The sequence below is a fragment of the Mirounga angustirostris genome, unplaced genomic scaffold (genome assembly GCF_029215605.1).
Source record: "Mirounga angustirostris isolate CCGP_5_RB_7025 unplaced genomic scaffold, mMirAng1.0.hap1 SCAF_16, whole genome shotgun sequence".
Lineage (NCBI taxonomy): Eukaryota > Metazoa > Chordata > Mammalia > Carnivora > Phocidae > Mirounga > Mirounga angustirostris.
This window is the reverse complement of record NW_026991724.1, coordinates 50,630,307-50,652,291: the sequence shown is the minus strand read 5'-3', so window position 1 is coordinate 50,652,291 and position 21,985 is coordinate 50,630,307. Positions and strand designations below refer to the sequence as shown.

Below are 21,985 nucleotides of genomic sequence, written 5' to 3'. Positions count from 1 at the left end.
GATGGACATTTGTGTCTTTTTTTTTTTTTTTTTAAATAATCTCTGTAAAGATTGCTATAGTATAAGAGTCTTGAGTGCATGTCCAGTTACAGGACGGATTCCTAGTAGTGGGGTTGGTGCATTTAAAGCTGTTTTTTTGCCCACCTTTTTTATTGTTCTGTTTCCTCAAATGTTTTATTTTGAAGTCATTTTGGACGTGCGGACAAGTCACAAGAATAGTCCTGAAAGCTCCTGCATACCCCTGATGAGGCGAGGCTCACATGTTTCATTCAGTTGTCGCACCCCTTTGGCCTCCCTAATCCGTTCTGCAGCATTCCTCTGCTTCATGACCTTGCCATTGTGAAGAGTCCAGGACTACTGTTGGGTGAAATGTCCCCCTGTTTGGGCTCGTCTGCTCTGGCTTCTTGACTGCATCCAGGTTCTGCACTTGGGGCAGGGACGCTGCAGAGTTGATGCCCTGACCGCCTCTGTGTGGTGTCAGGAGGCACATGATACCAATTTGTCACCTTATTGGTGATGGGAGTGTTGATCACTTCGTTGAAATAGTGTCTCCCAGTTTTCTCTAGTATCAGGTGCACTTTTCCCCATTGTAAATACGAAGTTGAGGGAGATACTTGTACTCTGTAAAACTACCTGTTTCCCTTGACTTTGACCCGGTGGTTTTAACATCTGTTATTGCTCTAATGAGCTTTCCTTCTACATTTGTTAGTTGGCATTCTGTAAGGAAGAGCTTTCTTCTCCCTACTTTATTATCAGTTGCAGTTGTGGATTCTTACTCTCTGGATTGTAATCCATTACTCTCGGTACTCATTTTGTGGCTCACATTGCCTCATACTGAGCCAAGGGGAGCCTTTGAGCTGGCTCCGATGACCCTTTGATGTGTCCTGTTAGTTTTTTTGAGCATTTCTTATTTTCTGGCACAACAAGATGTTCTGGACTCTTCTTGTACTTTCCTTACCCCAGCCTGGGAATCAGCCTTTTCCGTAAGGAGCCCTGGTTTCTTTTAAGCAGGGAGTAGTTTCAGAAACCGAGATCTGAGCACTGGATGTGCCCGTTGCTACTGGGTGCACGGACATTCTTGATTGCCGTTGCCAAACTGTTTTCCAAAAAAACTGCACGACCATACACACCCCCACTGGTGTGTGAATGCCCATGACCCCACTCTTCCCAGCCCTGGATGTTCCATAAACCCGCTAGGTATAAACGGTATCCCTGGTTTAGATTCGCTTTCTTGCACATGTTGGAGTCAGGCTGTGTGTTGTTTTACATTTATTAGCCATTTGCATGTCTTTGAAGTGCCCATTCTGTTCAGCCTTTTGTAACTAAATTATATGTGCCCTTGCTCTTCTTGGTTAATGCAGGGTATCAGCTTTCTGTTACGTGCATTGCAAACTTTTTTAAGAGACTGAGTAACAGGGGCACCTGACTGGCTCAGTCAGTAGAGCATGAGACTCTTGATCGTGGGGTCGTGAGTTCAAGCCCCATGCTGGGCATGGAGCCTACTTTAAAAAAAAAAAAAAGTACCGTATAACATTGCATCGTATTTTTGCCATAATCTACTTAAATCATCATCCTATTAAACATTCCAGCTTCAGGGAACATCTTTATACATAAAGCTTTTTCTCCATACATTGTACCTTCAGTATATATTTATACGAGTTAAGGGTCAATATCTAGAAGTCGATTTGCTGGGTCAAAAGGTGCGCACATTTAGAAGTTGGCACTACGGTTCAATTGCCCTTCCAAAAGGCCATACCGGTGTACCTTTGCACAGTCCTAATTTGCACGGTACTAACAGCTGTCGCTACTGGCCTTTTTATTTTTTTGTCAATCACGTAGGCAAAAAGGCTATCTTACTAGGTTGTCTTTACATTTTCCTGATTCCTGGTGAGGTTGAGCAGTATTTCAAAGATAGAGGTTTTGAAACAATAAAGCTCAGTGAAATTACTAGTTAACCTTTTCACCTTCTTGGAGTTTAGTGTGATCAGCCAGGCTGGTGTGGCTTATTCCCATTTCTCAGATGAGGAGAACAGGGCACAGACAGAAGCAGGTTGTTTCCCCAAAGTCACGCGGTGCTTTGATGACAGAGCACGGCTACAGCCCAGGTCTTCGCCCACTGCACTCTGCTGCTTGCTAAGGCTGCCTGGAGGCAGGGACCCCCTGGGCTCCCTAGGAGGGGAGAGGGCCTGTTGCTCTCTCGGACACCAGCATCTTGTCTCCTTCCCTCTACCAGAGCCCAACCTGGGGGAAGATGATGAGGACAAGGACTTGGAGCCAGGCCCGTCGGGAACCTCCAAGGCCTCAGCCCAGATCTCAGGCCAGTCAGACACAGACATCACAGCCGAGTTCCTGCAGCCCTTGCTGACACCTGACAATGTGGCCAATCTGGTGAGCATGGGTGTGGGCCATTTCCTACAGGGCAAGGAGGAAGGGTTTCTACTCCTTTTCCTATCCTTCACTGCACACTGCCCACCTCTTCCAGATGGCATTAGTCCCAGCACACCTCTCTGTCCCTCTGTTGGGGGGGTGTGGTCCAGTGGGCCCTCTCAATCTTGGATGGACCTTTTCTCTGATCTTTACTCCTTTAGGAGATCCCTTGTCACCACCCCCCAACAGTCCTTCTTTGGATAGTCTTGAGTCCCCATCTGAACCCCCCCACACCTCTCCTTTGAAGGGAGGGTAGATTAACTGGAGAGCAAACCCCATGACTTGTTGGCTAGGTGGTGGGGGATTGGCATTGGTGGGGTGGAATGGCAATGTTTTCCTTAGATTGTCGAAGATACCCTGCTCTACAGTGAAAGAACAGCTGGGTTGAGTTGGTGGTGTGTGTGGGGGGGTGTCTCACATCAGTCCTCGGGCTGTAGCAGCACCCAGACCTTTTCATTGGGTGCTCATGGACAATGCCTCTTCATCAGTCTCCCTCAGCCTTCCCTTCCCTCTGCCTAGAGACTCCACGAGGCTTAGTTGTTGGGTGAATGAAGTGGAATTTTTGTCACCAGGGTAGCAAAAAGGAGTTTTCTGTCCCGCTCAGATCTCTTTGGTGAGCTCCAGGCCTGGAAAGGCGTCTGCCTCTTGCATCGTTCTCCCCTTGGAAGTTCCACAGGCACCGCAGACTCATTATGTCAGAATAAACCTGTGGAATCTCTCCCTGTGCTCTTCTGCAGGCCCTCGGCGCTCTCTGTGTTCTTGGCACGCCAGCCTCCCAGTTCCCGACCCACAAACCTGGGAGTTAAGCTTTTTGCCTCCCGCCAGATCTTCCCGTCTTCTCCATCTCCCCTGGCCCCTACCTGGCCCAGGCTCCACCTGCCTGCGCCCTGGCTCTGGCTTCCACTCCCCCTGCAGCAGCCAGAAGTACAGATTGTGAAGCTCCCCTGCTCCAGCCCTGCCAGGGCTCTCTGTTTCCTTCCAGATCAAATTTGAATGCAGCCTGCCTTAAGCCCTGTCTGGTGATGCTTCCGTTAACTCGTGGTACCTGGTCTGTCCTCTTCACGCTCTTTTCGAATTATTGGCCTAAAGTTCTTCACAGGATTCTCTTTTATTTTTATAATACCTGCTGTCTGTGTAGTAATGTGCAGCTTTTTTGTCCCAAGTATTGGGTTCTTAACTCCTTTTTTTGTTGTTCAGTCTCACCATCAATTTGTTTGTTTTCAGTCATTTGAAAGAACCGGCTCTGAAGTTTCACTGATACCCTTTTGTAACCTTTTCTGTTTTATTTCTGTTGTCCTTATTCTTCCCTGCTGCTTTTGAATATTTTATCCCAGCGTTTTAAGTTGAATGCTTGGCTCAAGAGTTTTCAACCATCTTTTCCAATGTAAGCATTTAAGGATCTGATTTTCCGTGAAAGAACCATTTAGCTGCATCCCACACATTTTGATTTGTAGTGATTTCATTCTCTCTCTGTTCTAATTATTTTCTTATTTCAGGTATATATTTAAACTTCTAAGCGTGTAGGGCATTGGAAATGACCTTTTGTTACCAATTCCTGACAAAACTGGATGAGCTCTTGTTAGGATACCGATTTTTTTTTTTTTTTTTAAAGTCCATTTCTGGTTCATAGGACACTCTTCACTGAACTTGCAGTCTCTGGGCAGGGTTCTCCTGCTGCTCAGCCTTCCCCCATGCTGCTGCTCTGCCTGGAATCTGTACGCTGCTCCCACTGCGAAGCATCCCCCTGGGCCAGCCTGAAACTGGCCTTCCTCTCAGTTCTAAGCCTAGCTGCCACTTCCCCCGGAAGCCAAAGCCGCTCCTGACGTTTCTCATGGCCCCCTTTATTTCCCGCTCTCGTGTGCCACAATGCACCATTGCCTGTTCTCTCTGACTTCCCCAGGAGTCTGAGCCCCACAGGAGCAGGCCCAGGACTGTCTTAGTCACTTCCATGTCCCCAGCCTTGGCCCGGCATGGAAGAGAGCCTTGTTGAGTCAGTGAGTAAGGAAGGGCTCCTCTCCCCGGGCATCCTGCAGGTCCTCATCAGCATGGTGTATCTGCCTGAGGCCATGCCCGCCTCCTTCCAAGCCATCTATACCCCAGTGGAGTCAGCAGGCACTGAAGCCCAGATCAAGCACCTGGCTCGGCTCATGGCCACACAGATGACGGCTGCAGGACTGGGGCCAGGTGAGTGTCCTTCGGCGCTGGCCCTGACCGGGGATTGGCACTGTGGCTGCTGGGTTCTCCTTCCTGGAAGAGCACCTCCTCAGGGCGGTACAAATGAAACTCACATGAGATGTTAGGTATAAACAATTATAGGTCCCATAGATACACTGAGTGCTTAATATTTTCAGGCCCTGGGCTTTGAATCCGGCGGACCTGGATTTGAAGTCTCAGTTGAACCAGACTACCTCAGCCACGCAATAGCAGTGTGACTTTGGTCAAGTTACTGAACCTCTCTGACTTGGGTGTTTTCCTACATTAACAATACTAGTGAGATATAAATTATGTACAGAGAAACACAACTCTTAACTGTATATCTTAGTGAATTTTCACAAAGTGAACACACCCATGTAGCCACCACCCAGATGGAGATATAGACCATTTCCACCACTCCAGAACATTCCTTCTTGCTCCTATCCAATCAGCACTGATAGCACCCCACCTCCTGAGAGAATCGCTTTTCTGATTTCTGTCTCCATAGATTAATTTTTCCTAATCCTGAACTTCATATAAACAGGATCATAGAGAGTCTGGCTTCTTTTGCTCAGCACAAATTTTTTTTTTTTTTTAAGATTTTATTTATTTGCGAGAGAGAGAATGAGAGACAGAGAGCATGAGAGGGAGGAGGGTCAGAGGGAGAAGCAGACTCCCTGCCGAGCAGGGAGCCCGATGTGGGACTCGATCCCGGGACTCCAGGATCATGACCTGAGCCGAAGGCAGTCGCTTAACCAACTGAGCCACCCAGGCGCCCACTCAGCATAAATTTTTGAGATGCATTCACGTTGTGTGAACCAGTGGTTTACTTTGTATTGCTCAGTAGTATTTCTTTATGCAAATAGGCCATTGTTTGCTTATACACTCTTCTGTTGATTGACCTGTGGCTTATGTCCAGTTTTTGACTGTTGTGAATGAAGCTGTACAAGTGTTTTTTGGGGTTTGTTTGGGTTTGGGGGCAGGGTTGTTGGTTTTGGTTTTGTTTTTGTTTGGTTGGTTTTTTTGAGTGTAGTTGGTGTGTACAAGTGTTTCGGTGTACACATGTCCTTGTTTATCTTGGGTATATACCGATGAGTGGAGTTGTTGGGTCATAGGTTAGGGTATTTTCAGTGCTATTAGAAGCTGCTCATCAGTGTTCCAACGTGGCTGTGCCATTTGGTGCCCCCACCCGCAGGAAATGGCTTATCTAGTTTGAGCCTTGGTTATATGCAAAGTGGCGATAAAAAGTGTGCCTGTTTCAGAATGGAGTTTTGCAGATTTAGATGAGCTTTGTGTGTACAAGGCTTAGAATAGAGCCCAGCACACAGGAGGTCCCTGGATGGGAGCAAGGGGGTGTGACGTTCCTGGAGCCCATTTGCTACCTCCCCCTCAGGTGTGGAGCAGACCAAACAGTGCAAGGAGGAGCCCAAGGAGGAGAAGGTGGTGAAGCCAGAGAGTGTCCTGATCAAGCGACGCCTGTCAGCCCAGGGCCAGGCCATCTCAGTGGTGGGCTCCCTGAGCTCCATGTCTACTCTGGAGGAGGAGGCGCCCCAGGCCAAGAGGAGGCCAGAGCCCATCATCCCTGTCACGCAGCCCCGGTGAGTCCCCGGGTAGGTGCAGGTGAAGGACTGAAGGCCTGGTTTTTGGTGTGTGCATGCACATGTGTGTGCGTGTGTTAAAGACAGACCGACAAAGACAGATAAACAGCTAGGGCTGGATGAGGATCTGCCTGATTCCAGAGTCAGTGCCATAACCACCAAGCCTTAATTGTTGTTTTCTTTTACATAAAAATGCCCCCTTCCTTACTTACGTCTAAAGTTGGGATGATAGTATCTCCCTCTAAGGATCAAGGGAGAGTTAAATGAGTTTACAGTGACAGATCATTAAATTAGATAACTCTTGAGATTGGAAGTGAATTTGATATAAAGTATTTAGCATGATTCCTAACATGTCGTAAGTGCTACTGGTTGTTATCATCCTCCTCTTCATTATTATCCCCCTTACAGACCAAAAAATCTAGCCAGTCCCTGCCCCCCTCCAAGACCTGGGCTGTGCCTGATCTGCCCTCCAAGCTCTCCATTCCCCTCGTTCCAGTCACACGGGCCCCTTGGTTCTCCTTGAACAGCCAGGCAGGTCCCCACTGGAAGGCCTTTGCACTTCCTGTTCTCTCTACCTGGAAAGCTCATCTCCCAGATATCTGTGTGTCTCGTCCTCTTGCTTCATTCAGATCTGCACTCCCACACAGCCTCCTCAGAGAAGCATTCCCTGAGACACGCTTTACAAAAACAAAATGGCATCCTCTTTCTCATTACCCTGCACCTTGCCATGCCTGAGTCACAGGAGAGTTAGAAAGGCAGTATGGTGGCGGTGGCGGTGGCGGTGTATGGCCTGGGGTGGACCTGGGCTCCAGAAAGGACGTTTTGAGTCACCGTGTCCCTGTCCCTACTCTTTCACATAGGCTAGCGGGCGCTGGTGGGCGCAAGAAAATCTTCCGCCTGAGCGATGTGCTGAAGCCCCTGACGGACACCCAGGTGGAGGCTATGAAGCTGGGCGCCGTGAAGCGGATCCTTCGGGCGGAGAAGGCTGTGGCCTGCAGCGGGGCAGCCCAGGTGTGCCCCTGTCTCCCTGGCCCATGCTTCCAGACCCTCTCCCCACGAGCCTGCCTCACAGCCCAGGAAAGATACGGCCCCGGGCTCAAAGCTCCCTGGCTAGGGGTCCCAGCTGGGCTGCCCACCAGCCCTCCATGCCTCTCTTCTGTCCTTGAAACGGAGGTGGCAGCAGCAGCTCCACATGGTGATGAGGAGGAAATGCATGGACACGCACGGCTCTCGCTCAGCACAGAGCTGGCTGCCCGGGAAAGCCCTGCAAGTGAGGGCTGCTGCTGGGTTCTTTCTTTCTGGTGCTTAATAGTGCTTTTCTTATTATTGTTGAGATTTAGATGGCCAGGTCTAAATCCCGATTCTGCCATGCACTGGCATCGTAACCTCAGCCAAGCGACTTTTTCCCCATTTTTTTTGAAGTTTAATTTTAATTAACCAAGAAGTATATAAAAGTACTCTTTCTGTTAAAAAGATATTTCTAGGCCATAGAGGTACCATAAGTCCTCCTTGGCCCCCACCCGCATCCCATCCCCCTCCTCCAAGATGACCAATGTACAAATTAGAGGAAGCCTTCAGGAGCTTTCTCTGTGTACCTAAGTATGTAGATACTACTTTTACAAACTCAGTTTTGTTCTATGATGATTGACTCCCCCCCCCCGCTTTTTTTTTCCCTTCCACACAAATGATTCCTGTGGGGTATAAACTTCCTCAGCTTGCCTTCCTCACTTAACACCAGGTCTTTAGTGGGGGTCCCTGAACCTGGGCAGGAAGACTTGTAAGGCATGATCACGAGGTGCCTGGGATTGTCTCCCATTCCCACACCCATATGTACACCCACTCTCCTGTCAGGTGCGCATAAAGATCCTGGCCAGCCTGGTGACGCAGTTTGACTCGGGCCTGAAGGCTGAGGTCCTGTCCTTCATCCTGGAGGATGTGCGGGCCCGCCTGGACTTGGCCTTCGCCTGGCTGTACCAGGAGTACAACACCTACCTGGCGGCTGGTGCCTCGGGCACCCTGGACAAGTACGAGGACTGCCTCATCCGCCTGCTCTCCGGCCTGCAGGAGAAGCCAGACCAGAAGGATGGGTGAGGGGGACCGCCCTGCACTCTCCTGTGTCCTGCCTTTCTTTTGTGGTTTCTTATCACCTCCCTCCTCACCACCGAAGGCCTCATTCCCATCCCCCGAGACTCCCTGCTCTCCCTGCTCTCTGGAGGCACGTGCAAGGCAGGTTCCGGGTGTGCTCTGGGGCCCACTCCCTGGGCTTATTCTCCACTCTGCTGCGTGCCCTCTGAGCCTCCGTTCTTGTAGGTTACAGTGCCTAGCCTCATAGGCTTGTTTCCGAGGTTGACTTCTCTCCAGCCTCATCTCTCACCTGAATTGCTCCTGTAGCTTCCTCCTTGTTCTCGACCTCCTACTGATCCATTCTCCACACAGCAGCCTGGGTGACATTTTAGAATGTAAATACGGTCTTGTTGTTACCCACTAAAAACCTTCCATGGTTCTCCATCGCTCTTGGGATAAAATGCAGCCTTCCTTCTGTGCCCTATGAGACCTGCGTAACCCAATTCCTACCAACCTCTTTACCTTCTTATTCTGCCCCCCTACTCCTCTGTCCCCAGACTTTAGCCACATTGGCCTTCTGTCTTCTGACCCTTGAACATGCCAACTTGGCAGTTCCTATTTCTGTACCTGGAATGCTCTTCCCCCAACTCTTCGCATGGCTGGCTCTTTCTCATCCCCCAGTGTCAACTCAGTGTTACCTCAGAGCAGCCATTTTTGGCCACCACATCTGAAAAGCAGTACCGTTCCCCATTCCCCATCATTCCCTTCCATTACTGTAGTAAATGAGTAAGGTTAGGAATCCCCTTTGACGAAGGGGAGAACCGAGCTTCAGAGAGGTAGAGTCTCTGCCTAAGTCACCCAGCTGTCAGCGTTTGAACCCAGCTCCATCTACCTCCAAAGCCCTGTTCCCTGGGAGTTGAGCAGGCCATATGTGAGGGGCAGCCTGCCGGCTCCAAGCTCCAGCAGGACTGGGAAGCTTCTCCGCCATAGCCATTCCCTCCCCCTTCGTCTCTGGCAGGATCTTCACTAAGGTGGTGCTGGAGGCGCCACTGATCACCGAGAGTGCCCTGGAGGTGATTCGCAAGTACTGCGAGGATGAGGTAAGGACAGTCAGCCCATCTCTCTCTGTCCCTAGCACCGTGATGCATGCAGGAGCCCTGCAGGGAGATAGGGGCCTGTGTCGGGGGTCTGAGGGGCACACAGCCTAGACCTGGTGGCAGGGGACTCTGTGAGGGACCCAGTCCTTTTGTCCAGGACCGGATCTGAGGGAGGCAAGGAAGACATCCCAGGGGCACACTGCAGGTGGGCTGAGCTCTGGTGTCCCTCCCTTCTGCCACAGAGTCGCACTTACCTGGGCATGTCCACTCTTCGAGACCTGATCTTCAAACGCCCGTCCCGCCAGTTCCAGTATCTGCATGTTCTGCTAGACCTCAGCTCCCACGAGAAGGACAAGGTGACCCCTTGCCACCCTGCACTGGGCTGACCGCCCTTCCTCTGTGCCGAGCGCCTAGCCCAGCCTCTTCCACATGCCCCTGAATGTCCTCTCTGGGCCTAATGCCCTTCCTGCTGTAGTGTTTTGGTGGTGGATGCCTTTTCATCTGTGGTGGCATGAAGCTGCCTAGAATATACACATGGATACACTCATCCTCCCAGGAAGGGCAGTCCCATTCTCTCTCCTACTCCACCCATGTTGGGGAGCCCCGTATGGCCTGGTGCTGTGCTGGGGCCTGGCGGGGGAGCTAACAGGAGAGGAGCCGTGTGGCCTGTCAGCGAGCAGTGGGGACACAGCCCGCCCAGGGAGTGGGGCAGCACCAGAGTGGCGCACTTAGTGTGGGGGCCCTGGGGAGGGGCCTGACCTACATGGCCCCCCCGGGGGGATGGGCGGGGCTTAAGGAAGACTTCTGGGGGAGAGTGCAGGTGAGCCAAGACCTGAAATAGGAGTAGATGGGTGTGACTGAACAGAGGGAGCAAGGTGTGTGCATGTGTGATTGCAAGGGCCCTAGACCCACCCCTGCCCAACTGTTTTGCCACCTCCTCTCCTGGTGTCATGTGTCCATTCATTCAGCAGACCCTCACTGCGGACTCTGGCTCTGGCTTGGGCCTTTGGTGCTGTTGGGGCCAAAGCAGTGCCCAGGAACAGTCCCTGTTCTCAGGGCTCCCAGCCGGTGATGTCTGAGTAAAATGGGATAGAGCCAGTGACGGGCATTCTGGGCAGTGGGAACCTTTTGTGCCAAGTCTCAAAGCCAAGGAGAATGCTGTCACTTTTGAGGAACTAAGGAAAGTTCATTCTGGTTGGAACGTAGCAAGCAAGGCAAGAGACAGTAAGGGATGGGGCTGAGCAGGTAGATGGAGAGGTGATGCAGGCCCTGACTTGGGCCAGGAAACCACCCCCCCAAGCCAGTGATCAGCGTTGGGCACAGATGACTCAGGTAGACCAGGCCTTTTTCAGTCTTGGGCTTGTTTTCCCACTGGTCCTGCCAAGCTCAGAACAGCGGTCTCCCCCTCCACCGTCTTGCCCGCACTCTCTCTTCAGGTGCGTTCCCAGGCCCTACTGTTCATCAAGCGCATGTATGAGAAGGAGCAGCTGCGAGAGTATGTGGAGAAATTTGCCCTCAACTACCTCCAACTCCTGGTCCACCCCAACCCGCCATCCGTGCTGTTTGGAGCCGACAAGGATACAGGTTTGGTGCAGCTTCATCAGATGCATATTGAGCACTTGCTGGATCCCAGGCTCTGGGCCAGGCCCTGGGGGAATGGAGCTGGATTGAAGCTGAGCCCTGCTCAGCCTACTAGGGAAGACAGCCAGGCAATGATGACCAGACCAAGAGGCCTAGGGCCTGCAAGAGTCCAGAGGGGCCTCTCACCTCAGCCCCAGGGGTCAGGGAGAGCATCCTGGAGATGGAGGGCTGAGAGCCAGAGGACAAGGAGAGCTAGCCAGCGATGGGGTTCCAGGAGGGGCCAGGCATAGGCCCATTCCTTCAACAAAGCCCCAGGTCCCTCAGAATTACAGGTGGGGAGACCCAAGCCCCAGGAAACGGACCATTAAACTGGAAGGTTCAGGGGTGCCTGGCTGGCTCAGTCAGTGGAACATGCAGCTCTTGATCTGGGGGTCGTGAGCTCAAGCCCCATGTTGGGCATGGAGCTTCCTTTAAAAAAAAAAAAAAATTAAAGAAACCTGCAAGGTTCAGGCTGTGACGGAAAGCACATGGCCTTCTGGGAGAACAGGAGCCCTGGCACAGCCCAGGTGCCCGGAAGACCTCCCAGGAGAGACACTGGTTGCGTGAGACCCAGAGGATGAGGAGATACAGAGAGGGGAGTTAGGCAAGAGCATTGCAGGCAAAGGAGTGACGTGTGCGAAGGGACCTGTGCAGGCTCAGGGGGTGCTGTCAGAGGAGGATGTGGCCAGAGCAGGGAGTCCCTGGGGGGGGGGTGCGCTCCTAGAGGGGATTTATCGTGAGCATAGGGTAATTGTGGGAGCACGGAGCAGGAGAAGGACAGGGTCAGAACTTCCCTTCGGAAAGATCCATCTGGCTGCCCTGTGGATTGATGGGCAGAGACGAGGTGGGACTTCAGTGCACAGGCTTCTAAAAGGGGAGCAGTCCTGGTCCCACCCCATTTCTCTGATGCTTGGCTTCCTGCCCTGGAACAGTTTGCTTCCTGGGCCTGCCTCCCTTCTGTGCTGCCTCCCAAAGAAGGGACAGACACTGAGGGTGGGAGACGGTGGGGAGGAGAGTGGTCCCTGATCTCCGCTCCCTGCCCTATCAGAGGTGGCGGCGCCCTGGACCGAGGAGACCGTAAAGCAGTGTCTGTACCTCTACCTGGCTCTCCTGCCTCAGAACCACAAGCTCATCCACGAACTGGCAGCCGTGTACACGGAGGCCATCGCCGACATCAAGCGGACGGTGCTGAGGGTCATCGAACAGCCGGTGAGGCCCCTGAGCCCACCAGGCTCTGCCCATCCGTGGGCAGGGCTAAGGCCCCAACTCTAGCCCTTCCCCTAGTATCTCCACCTTGGCATGGGCTCAGCACCAATGGGTGCCACCCTGGGTCCTGTGGCGCTGGGGCTTGTGGGTGGTCCACCTGCCGCATCTGCCAATGAAAGGACAGCAGGGTCACCCTGCAATTACTAGGCTGGAGTTGGGCAGACCCGGGTCCACGTTCTGCCTCTCACTTTCTCGCTGTGCAAACTGGCCCCTCTTCAGTAAAAATGGGGAGGCTGATTCTGTCCCCCAGGCTTGCTGCAGGAGCTCCATGAGCTCGTACATGTAAACATCTGTGTCGCTCTCACCATCTAGGAGCTGGCCTTCCCTTGCCTGGCCAGTGGGAGTCTTTAGTTGTCATTACACAAGTCCCGCCTGCCGCTCTCTCCAGAGCCCCAAGGTCACCCACATGAAAAGCAGCTGGCACCTGAAATTCAGACTCTCTGCCCTTCCAATCTGCAGCTGGATTGGAAACCACTTTTTTAATATTTCTCTGTCCCTGCTTTTTTTATTACGGAAAATTTCCAACATAAACAAAAGGAGAGAGTCTGGTAGGCTCACCCCCAAATACCCGCCACCCGGATTCAGCAGTGTCTTCCCCCTGTTTTCAGTGAGCTCCTGGAGGGCACAGACTGCCAGTTCCACGGACCATTATAAATGTTTGTTGGCAGAGGAAGGCATGAGCCCTCACAGCCTGGCCCGGTGCTCCCTGCACTTGTTGCCCATGGAGTGGGGAAGGCTGCAGACGCAGGTCGAGCCCCGATCTGAGCAGGCCGCCACGCGGGGCTCTGGCTGTCACTGATGCCTTTAGAAACCTGAAAAGTCTTCACCGAGGAATTGGAGGGCAGGTTGGGCATCAGAGGTCGGGTTAGGTCAGAAGTGACAGAAAGGGCCCCTCCTGCTAAGTAGGCAGCCAGTGCTGGTGAGGGCTTGGGAGCTACAGCGAGTCTATACCCTGTGAGGTGGGGTAGAGGAAGGTCAGATGCTGCCGCCCTGCCTCTTCCCACCTTCCCCACGTTTCCCCCAGGTCCCTGAACCCCGCCACCAGTTCTGTTTTCCCCCAGGTTCACTGAGGTATGATTGACACACAGCCTTGTGTTCGTGTGAGGCGTAAAACATGTTTGGGGACATATATATATTGCAGAAGATTAGTTAACGTCCATCACCTCACGTCATTTGTTTTTTCTCTAGTGATGAGATCTACTCTTTCTTTTTTTTTTTTTAAAGATTTTATTTATTTATTTGAGACAGAGAGAATGAGAGACAGCATGAGAGGGAGGAGGGTCAGAGGCAGAAGCAGGCTCCCTGCCGAGCAGGGAGCCCGATGCGGGACTCGATCCAGGGACTCCAGGATCATGACCTGAGCCGAAGGCAGTCGCTTAACCAACTGAGCCACCCAGGCGCCCCGAGATCTACTCTTTCTGTCTCCAGTTCTTGCCCCAGAGTCCCATCATCCCCCCCCAGCCACCCTGCCTCTGACACCTGGGCCTCCCTGAGTTCTCCCCTAGGGCCCCCTAGTCCTCAGCACATCACCCAGCCCCTTCCCCAGCCTGCTATCCCTCTCTCTCCTTCTAGATCCGAGGAATGGGCATGAACTCACCAGAGCTGCTCCTGCTGGTAGAAAACTGTCCCAAGGGGGCAGAGACACTGGTCACACGATGTCTGCACAGCCTCACGGACAAAGGTGCTCCCAGGACCCCCACCTTTCAGCCTTTTCCTCCATGTCCCAGAACTTCCTCACGGGCCCTTTCCAAGACCTGGCCCTCGGAGCTGCTGGGTATATTGCTAAATGCATTTGAGAAACCAGGGGCCAGAGATTCCTGCTCTGGGATGGAGTTGGCCCTCCCCTTCCCTCACACACAGCCACCAGCATTTTTCCTTCCTCTCGGTGCTCCCCCCTCACCCCACCTGTGCCCCCTGCTTACTCTTCTGCCTGCAGTCCCGCCCTCCCCAGAGCTGGTGAAGCGGGTCCGGGATCTCTACCACAAGCGATTGCCAGATGTCCGCTTTCTCATCCCTGTGCTCAATGGACTGGAGAAGGTACAGAGCTGGATGTCCGGATGTCCCCACTGATGAAGACGGGCAGGGCAGGGATGGGTGCCCAGGTATCCATGTCAGACGCTTTTGAGCCCATCCCAGGGCTCATCAGACTACAGAGCAGTCTCACCTCTGCTTCATCCTCTGTGACCTCAGGCAGGCCACCCCCTTCTCTGCGCCTTGGTTTTCTTCTCTGTCAAGTGAGGATCACCGTGACCCACACACACAGGCCTATTCCAAGGCCTAAATGTGTTTCCCCTGCCCAGGTCTTATTCCTAACAGGCTGTGGGGCCTTGGTGAGCCTGTCTTCTCCCGTGTAAAGTGGGAATGATGATGACACCCTCCCCCTGCAGGGGCCATCAGGGGGCGTGTGGCACCAGGAAGGCTCAGATGGGGAGTGATGAGGCTGGGGCTGAGTCAGGCCCAGTGACTCAGGGAGAAGGCTCAACCCCGAGGGACCAGAGGGAGCTCGAGGAGGGAAGTATCCAAGGGTGTGGCAAGGCCACAGCTTCTCCTCGCCTCCTCAGGGCGAGCATTTGGGATAGGGGTGCCCTCTGACCGGCCTCCCCTGCCCTCCCCCTGCAGAAAGAAGTGATCCAGGCCCTGCCAAAGCTCATCAAACTCAACCCCATTGTGGTGAAAGAGGTCTTCAACCGCCTGCTGGGCACCCAGCACGGTAGGTGGCATCTTCCATGGTTGAAAGAAGCAAAGTAGAACTTTCAACATAGAAAAACGACCCAGTGACCTAGGATGAACTCCTCCCCCTCACCCCAGGGGCTGGTGCTAGGGTGGGAGTGAGGCTGGCTGTTGCACCTATAACACGTGATTTAAAACCCCCACACAAGAGTGTTTGGGACCCTCCAAACCGTACCAGCAGAGCTCCATCTCCCCTGGCCGCCTCCGCTAGAAATGCCTCTAAGCACTGTCATCAAGCACGTTGCCCGGCCTAGCCTGTCCTGTCCAGCAAATGCCCATGTCTGTGCTGGGGGGAGGGTGGCGGGGGGTCCGGCCTTCTGGGGGCACAGCCCAGGGAGGAGGGCGAGGAACTGCTGGACCACATCCGATGTTGCCCTAGAAGGGTAGGAACCCAGTGTGGGGGAGGGGGAGAGCAAGGTGAAGGCTTCCCAGAGGGGGTAGCGTTCAGTCCCCTCTTTTCTTCCCCTGCTCTAGCCCTCTGTCCTCCTAGTCCCATTGAAGCAGAGGGCACCTCATCTTCAGTCACCACGCCCCTAATCTGCGGGACCCAGACATATCTCTTCGCTTAGACGCCGTATTGTCTCTTTCCCCTTCCCACTCCCTCCCTGCAGGTGAAGGGAACTCAGCCTTGTCCCCGCTGAACCCTGGAGAGCTTCTGATCGCACTGCACAACATCGATTCGGTGAAGTGTGACATGAAGTCCATCATCAAAGGTGAGGCGCTCCCCCCCCCCCCCCAAGTGGCCTGGCTGCTGCGGACCCAGGGAAGAACCTCAGGCACCCACATGTCCCTGCTGGAATCTGCCGAGTTGGAGATGTGCCACCTGCAACCCCATCTCAGCTCTGGACACCTGCCCTCATTCCTTTGCCTTCCCTCCCTCCTTTCTTTCCTCCCTCCCTCCGTCCAAGGGACTGGTGCATCTGCTATGCGCTGGCACAGAGTAGTCCTCAAGAAAGGTGGGGAGCCCCTCCCTCCCCAGCCCTGGCTTGAGGAATGAAGGAAGCAGAGCCCTCGGCCCAGCAGGGGGCAGAGGGGCAGCAGAGCAGATGGAGCACGCCAGGGCCGTTGTCGGACCAGGAGTAGATGCTAAGTCTGGTCCGGGCTCCAGTTGAGGCAGGAGAAGGTGCCTCCAGGGTAGGGGGTGGGGGACAAACTGGCCAGCTCCCCTCAACCAGCAGTTTCCTAATAGCTGCCGCCACCACTTACCGAGCACTTACACTGAGCCACACTCTCCTGAGTGCCCTACAGGCCTGCTTGCCGACACACACCACCCATTACCTGGTGAGTATGCGGACTTCCATCTTACAGACAAGGAAGTGGAGGTTCCAGAGAGGTTGAGGAACTTGCTCAGGGCCGCACACAAGCTGAGTGGTGTAGTGGAACCACACAGAATCTGAAGCCCACTAGACCCCAGTTGGAATCCAGCTCTGCCAGTTCTGCCTGCCCATGGCACCCTGGGTCCCAGGGCCACCACCTCCCATAGGAGGACTTCTCTCCATCAACTCTCCTCAGCACTGCCCCCCACACCTCCCCAAGGGAGGTTTCTGGTCCAGAAGTCGTGCTTTCCCACCAAGGTGGGAGCCCTCACTGTTGCCCCCTCTACTCAGAAGACCCCTGTCCTTTGATTCGTCCTCTTCTTTAAGAGCAGGGAGGGGTCCCCCCAACCACCACCACTTAGCTGCTTGTCTAGCCTAAAATAGCTCCTCCCGTGATGACTAACTTCCTGGCCTTCCTCAGCAAGTTCTCTCAGAATCTTTTAGGTCGAGAGAGGAGCTTGTGGAAGTCTAAAACTCACACTACAACGGAGGAGGGACTAAGGCCTCTAGTGAAAGAACAGTAAAGTGAAAAGCGTCTCGAAGCTGAGCATCCAGAAGTGACCTTTTTATTTTTTATTTTTTTACATTTGTTTGTTTATTTATTTAAGCAATCTCTACATCCAGCATAGGGCTCGAACTCATGACCCCGAGATCAAGAGTCACATGCTCCTCCGACTGAGCCAGCCAGGCGCCCCCAGAAGTGGCCCTTTTACAGGCTGTAGCCCCTTTGATGATGTCAGGGAAGCTGTGGGCCCATTCCCGAGGATGACAGGCTCACACAGTCTTGCGCACAATTTGAGGGGATTCACAGACCCCACCATCCCACTAAGTCCATCCACAGACCCAGATTAAGTCCCAGGAAGAAAAAGAGCCTTGCCACAGGTCACTCAGGTGGCCAGCGGCCAGGTTCCTGGAGACGTCATCAAGGCCTGGCCTTTAGAAGCCCACCTGTTTCTTTCTACAAGCCCAGGTCTACACACAGCCTCCATGCTGCTGAGCGCCTAGCAGCCTTCCAGCCGCTCTCCCTACCTGCTGTTTGGCCCCAGCACCCAAGCTAGCCAGTTCCCAGAGTACGTTTCTCTGTTTGGGCCCCAGTGGTTTTCCTGGTTGCACTAGGAACCCCATTCAACTATAAGCTCTGGATCCAAAATCCAGTCCCGTTTTCTGCACCGTTGGATCCCCCATGCCTGATAGTATAAGCATTCATTCGTGGCATTCACTCCTTTAAAAGCCACCCTCTCTCTGGTGAGCTTTTCTATAATGGGACCTGCCCCAGTGGTCTGGTGCAGCAATTAAAGAAAACTCAGTGAGCGCCTCTGCTCAGCCCTGTGCCAGGCAGTGCTAGGGACCCAGCAGCGATGGAGATAGCCCTGGTCCTGCCCTCTGGGGCTCACGGTCCATCCCCAGATGATAAGAGCCCACAGTGAGCAGAGCTGGGACAGGGGAGCCCCAAGAGGACACCTGAGCTGAAACCACAGGGAGATGAGTAGGGGTGAGGTAGCAGGGGAGACACTGATCCCAGAGAAAGGAAGAATATTTGCAGAGGCCAAGAGATGTGCTGGCATGGCCTGGTTCTGGAACTGCAGAGGTGAGGCTGACTAGATCTTGAGGTTTAGGGGAAGGGGCCTGGTCAGGAGAGGTCAGATTAAAAGCATTAAGAATACCATGCCTGGGCCCCACCCACACAGGGTCTCCTAGGCCACAGTAGATTGGACTTGATACCTTGAGGGCCCCTGGGAGGTGTATGGGGTCAGGCTGAGCTTTCGAAAGGACCCCTCCTTAGCCTGCTATGGAGGGTGGATTAGAGGGCTGGGTGGAAGGCCCAGGGGGAGACTTGGGTGGGGCGGGGAAAGGGGGGTTGGTTGTGGACCCTTTTAGGCAGAGCAGGCAGGAGCCAGCCACTAACTGGAAGGGAGGAGGAGGAGGAGCTTTCTTGGTTTCTGGTAGGTTCACTCTGGCTTCTACACTGTCCTTACCTTCTACACTCTCCTCTGCTCCTTTGGCCTAGATACCTGCCCTAACCCGCTCTAGTCTCCTTCCTGCCTGTGTTCCTGCAATGCCTCCATCCTTCCCCTGTTCCTTATAGGAGCCCCCCTCATTCCTTATAGGCACCCACACCTGTTCTCCATTAGCCTCTCAAGGATTGGGGGCCTCTCTTTTGGCTCAATAAAGACTTCCTGGTTGACAGACTCACATGGCAAGTGGTGTTTGGGGAAGAAGGGGTTCAGAGGCAGTACCTGGGGTCTCCCCATTACACAATGGATTGGAGCACCGCCGATCCCACTGATTTTGGGGTACCACTACCCATTCCTGAGGGAACAGACCCCAAGGCCTGCCCTGGCCTGCCTGCCTTCGTGGATGCCCCTATTGTGCTGGCCCTCCCTGGGCCCTTCCTGGCACTGGGTGTTGAGCTGGGGAGCGCTTCATCTGCCCAGGCTTCCTCCTCTTGCTCCTTCCTCCCTTGTTATTTTGTGTGCTGTGCCTCCCACATGCGTCCACATCTGGTATCCCTCCAGCACCAGCACAAATCCTTATGCTCTGGTCAGGATTGGGAGTGGGCAGCCCCTTGACCAGCCTGCTGGTGGAGGGCATCTCTGGTCTCCTACAGGGGGTCTTACGGAAGTCAAAACTGCCTTCCCTCTCTGGTAGGGGTGGGAAGGGCAAGCCAGCATGGGCCCCCAGGCATTGGCAACCTGTCTCTCCTGCCTCGGCCTTTCCGTGGGTTGCCCCCAAAGAAAAAGGGCCAAGGTCTGCCCACCGTGGGGCTTCCAGCAACTGGACATGTCTTTTCCCTTCGACCAACACCCCAGGCCACAGTATCCCCTCAGGGACCTGCTGGGTGGGGAAGTCTCTCTCGTCCAGAGCTTCAGGAATGAGGGCCAGGTCTCCACTCACGTGGGCACATTAATGGGGCTGAGGCTCTCTAAGGGTGGTGGGGCTCCCACCTTCCCAGGGGAGCTGGGCAAAGAGGACAGGCCCACTCTCCGCCTCCTCGCAGCCACCAACCTGTGCTTTGCGGAGCGGAACGTGTACACATCGGAGGTGCTGGCCGTGGTGATGCAGCAGCTGATGGAGCAGAGCCCCCTGCCCATGCTGCTCATGAGGACCGTCATCCAGTCTCTGACCATGTACCCCCGCTTGGGGGGTTTCGTCATGAACATCCTGTCCCGCCTCATCATGAAGCAGGTAACCCGCCCCCGGCCGCCCCAGTCCTGCAGGCAGTGGGCTGCGGCAGGACACACTGAAGATAGAGGGGAGGCAGGACCCCGGGCTTTTCCAGCCTGCTTGCCTCCCACCCTGCAGAGGGAGCCAGGAGGAGGAGAGCACACTCTAGGAGACCGGCCAGCCCCTTGCCCTGCCCGGGGCCAAGACAGTACAGCCCAACAGGGGTCACTGACTCGGCTCCAGGGCTCCAGATGGCAGTGTGATGCGTGAGGGCAGGAACAGGTGGTGGTAGGCTTCACCGGGTGGGCGTCCCAGGAGAGGCCTAGTGCCCCTTGCCGCCACCTCTGCACCCAGCCAGGATGCATACTAGAGCTGAAAGATGGGCCCATTTCTCAAGAGAAGCTAGAAATCTGGGTTTCTAAAAATACCGTGATGAAATTAGAAAAAAAATTCTCAAGCGCTCAGACTGGATTCAGCCCACAGGTTGCCACTTTGCAACATCCGGCTTAGAGGTGCGATGCAGATTCAGACAGCCCTGGGTTCAAACCTCAGTTCTGCCCCATGGCACCCACCTGACCGCGGATGAGCCCCCGCACCTTCCCAGGTCTCGTCTGTTTAGCAGGGCTGAGTCACCCCTTGAGGCTGCCGCAAGAGTGAGTGGAGACTGCTCACGTGAAAGGGTGTTCCGTTTTCTTCTCCCCTTTCCCTGGGCTGCCCTCATGCCTCAGCTGCTTGGGATCAGGAAGAGAAAGTCCTCTGGAGGGCTGGAGGTCAGGACTGTGGGTAGCCCAGAGGACTCTGTTGGATGGTAGGGATTTGGGCCCCATCTTGGTAAGGTTTGAATTTCTTTCAGTTTCTGGGGTGGCTTCCTGTGCACCCCCTCAGGACCGCTCCCTCCCTGCCCCGTCCAGGTGTGGAAGTATCCCAAGGTGTGGGAGGGCTTCATCAAGTGCTGTCAACGCACCAAGCCCCAGAGTTTCCAGGTCATCCTGCAGTTGCCACCCCAGCAGCTGGGTGCCGTCTTTGACAAGTGCCCAGAGCTCCGGGAGCCCCTGCTGGCCCACGTCCGATCCTTCACCCCCCACCAGGTACCCCAGGGTGTGGGATGGGTGGCCCCATGGGTTCAGCCCTGGAGGACTGGATGGGGGTGGGCAGAGGGGAGCCCTGCACTGCTGCAGAAGCTCAGAGGCGTCCACTAGGGGTCTTGGGTCTGGGCACTCCATAGAGCCCCCAATCTGCTCTTCCCCTAGCAAGCACACATCCCCAACTCCATCATGACCATCCTGGAGGCCAGTGGCAAGCAGGAGCCAGAGGCCAAGGAAGTACCTGCCGGGCCCCTGGAAGAGGTGAGGGCCCACAGCTCCCCAACCCCCAAGCCAGCAAGGCCCACCCTGTCCTCCTCCCCACCTCAGCCACCTGTCTGGTGGAGGCTCCTGCTGAAAGGGATGGGAGGTGGGGGAACAGTTGCCCCTTATGAACTCCCTTTGCCCACCCTGCTGTCTCCCCCAGGGTGCTTTCTGGCTCTTTGTCACCATCCTCTGACAGCAGCCTATGACCTGGCCCCCATACCCCCGCTCTGAGTTTCTGTGTGCCTTTCCCCACCCCCAGGACGACCTGGAGCCCTTGGCCCTGGCCCCGGCCCCAGCCCCAGCCCCCCGGCCCCCTCAGGACCTCATCGGCCTGCGGCTGGCCCAGGAGAAAGCCTTAAAGCGTCAGCTAGAGGAGGAACAGAAGCTGAAGCCAGGAGGAGTGGGAGCCCCCTCGTCGTCGTCCTCTTCCTCCACCCGGCCAGGCCCTCCCCAGCCCGAAGAAACCATAGATTTCCGGGAGGAGGGGCCTGAGTGTGAGACCCCGGCCATCTTCATCAGCATGGATGACGACTCGGGGCTGACCGAGGCCGCACTCCTGGACTCTAGTCTTGAGGGGCCCCTACCTAAGGTAGGGATGACAACCTCCAAGCAGCAAAGGAAGAAAACAGTCAGGGCCCCCGGGTGAAGGGTATATGCCAAGTGCCCAGGGTCGGGCGGAGGCGGGGAGGGTACAGCCCGAAGGAAGCGTGGAGTTAGGGCCACGCTAAGCTATCCTTGACCCGCTCCCCCTTCTCCTGTCACCAGGAGGCAGCGGGCGGGTTGACCTCAAAGGAGGAGCGCAGTCCCCAGACCCTCACCCCTGCCGGAGAAGACACCATGAAGACCCCCAGCCCCGCCGCCGAGGAATCCGGGGAACCCGAGAGCAAGGGGAACAGCTGACGGGGCTTGGTGGGGAAGGGGAGTGGGGCAGGGAGCTCGGGAAGGGCGGGGCGGGGCCTAGCCGGCGGGGCTTTGCCTTTAAAATTAAAAAGATCGCGAGTCTGGGGCGTGGATGCAGTCTCTCGTCTCTCCCTGCGTGTCCGCTGTGCGACTGCACGGTGTGGAGTGAACGCCCCCAGGTGCTGGCTGGAAGACTGGCAGGCCCTCGGTCGTGGGGCCGCGCCTGCGCAGAGACCAGCTCCTCGGCCCCGGCGTCCGCG

At 54.8% G+C, this 21,985-nt stretch overlaps 1 protein-coding gene across 5 annotated transcripts in view; it reads left to right on the top strand.

The window, feature by feature from the left end:
- Positions 1 to 21,736, top strand: part of SYMPK (symplekin scaffold protein) — a 36,102-nt gene extending 14,366 nt beyond the window's left edge. For 4 of the 5 annotated variants that reach the window (XM_045891777.3, XM_064581627.1, XM_064581629.1 and 1 more), the window contains 18 exons: positions 2,234 to 2,388; positions 4,461 to 4,611; positions 6,014 to 6,218; positions 7,079 to 7,229; positions 8,070 to 8,305; positions 9,301 to 9,382; positions 9,622 to 9,735; positions 10,816 to 10,963; positions 12,048 to 12,208; positions 13,838 to 13,946; positions 14,202 to 14,302; positions 14,885 to 14,975; positions 15,607 to 15,708; positions 19,310 to 19,497; positions 20,388 to 20,564; positions 20,727 to 20,822; positions 21,085 to 21,414; positions 21,591 to 21,736. In XM_045891777.3, the coding sequence (XP_045747733.1) occupies positions 2,234 to 2,388; positions 4,461 to 4,611; positions 6,014 to 6,218; positions 7,079 to 7,229; positions 8,070 to 8,305; positions 9,301 to 9,382; positions 9,622 to 9,735; positions 10,816 to 10,963; positions 12,048 to 12,208; positions 13,838 to 13,946; positions 14,202 to 14,302; positions 14,885 to 14,975; positions 15,607 to 15,708; positions 19,310 to 19,497; positions 20,388 to 20,564; positions 20,727 to 20,822; positions 21,085 to 21,414; positions 21,591 to 21,725 (2,732 nt within the window). In that variant the 3' untranslated portion in view covers positions 21,726 to 21,736. Of the gene's footprint in view, positions 1 to 2,233; positions 2,389 to 4,460; positions 4,612 to 6,013; positions 6,219 to 7,078; positions 7,230 to 8,069; positions 8,306 to 9,300; positions 9,383 to 9,621; positions 9,736 to 10,815; positions 10,964 to 12,047; positions 12,209 to 13,837; positions 13,947 to 14,201; positions 14,303 to 14,884; positions 14,976 to 15,606; positions 15,709 to 19,309; positions 19,498 to 20,329; positions 20,565 to 20,726; positions 20,823 to 21,084; positions 21,415 to 21,590 lie in introns of those variants that run through there. The other variant, XR_010408271.1, reaches the window with a different exon arrangement.
- Positions 21,737 to 21,985: the final 249 nt, after the last annotated feature.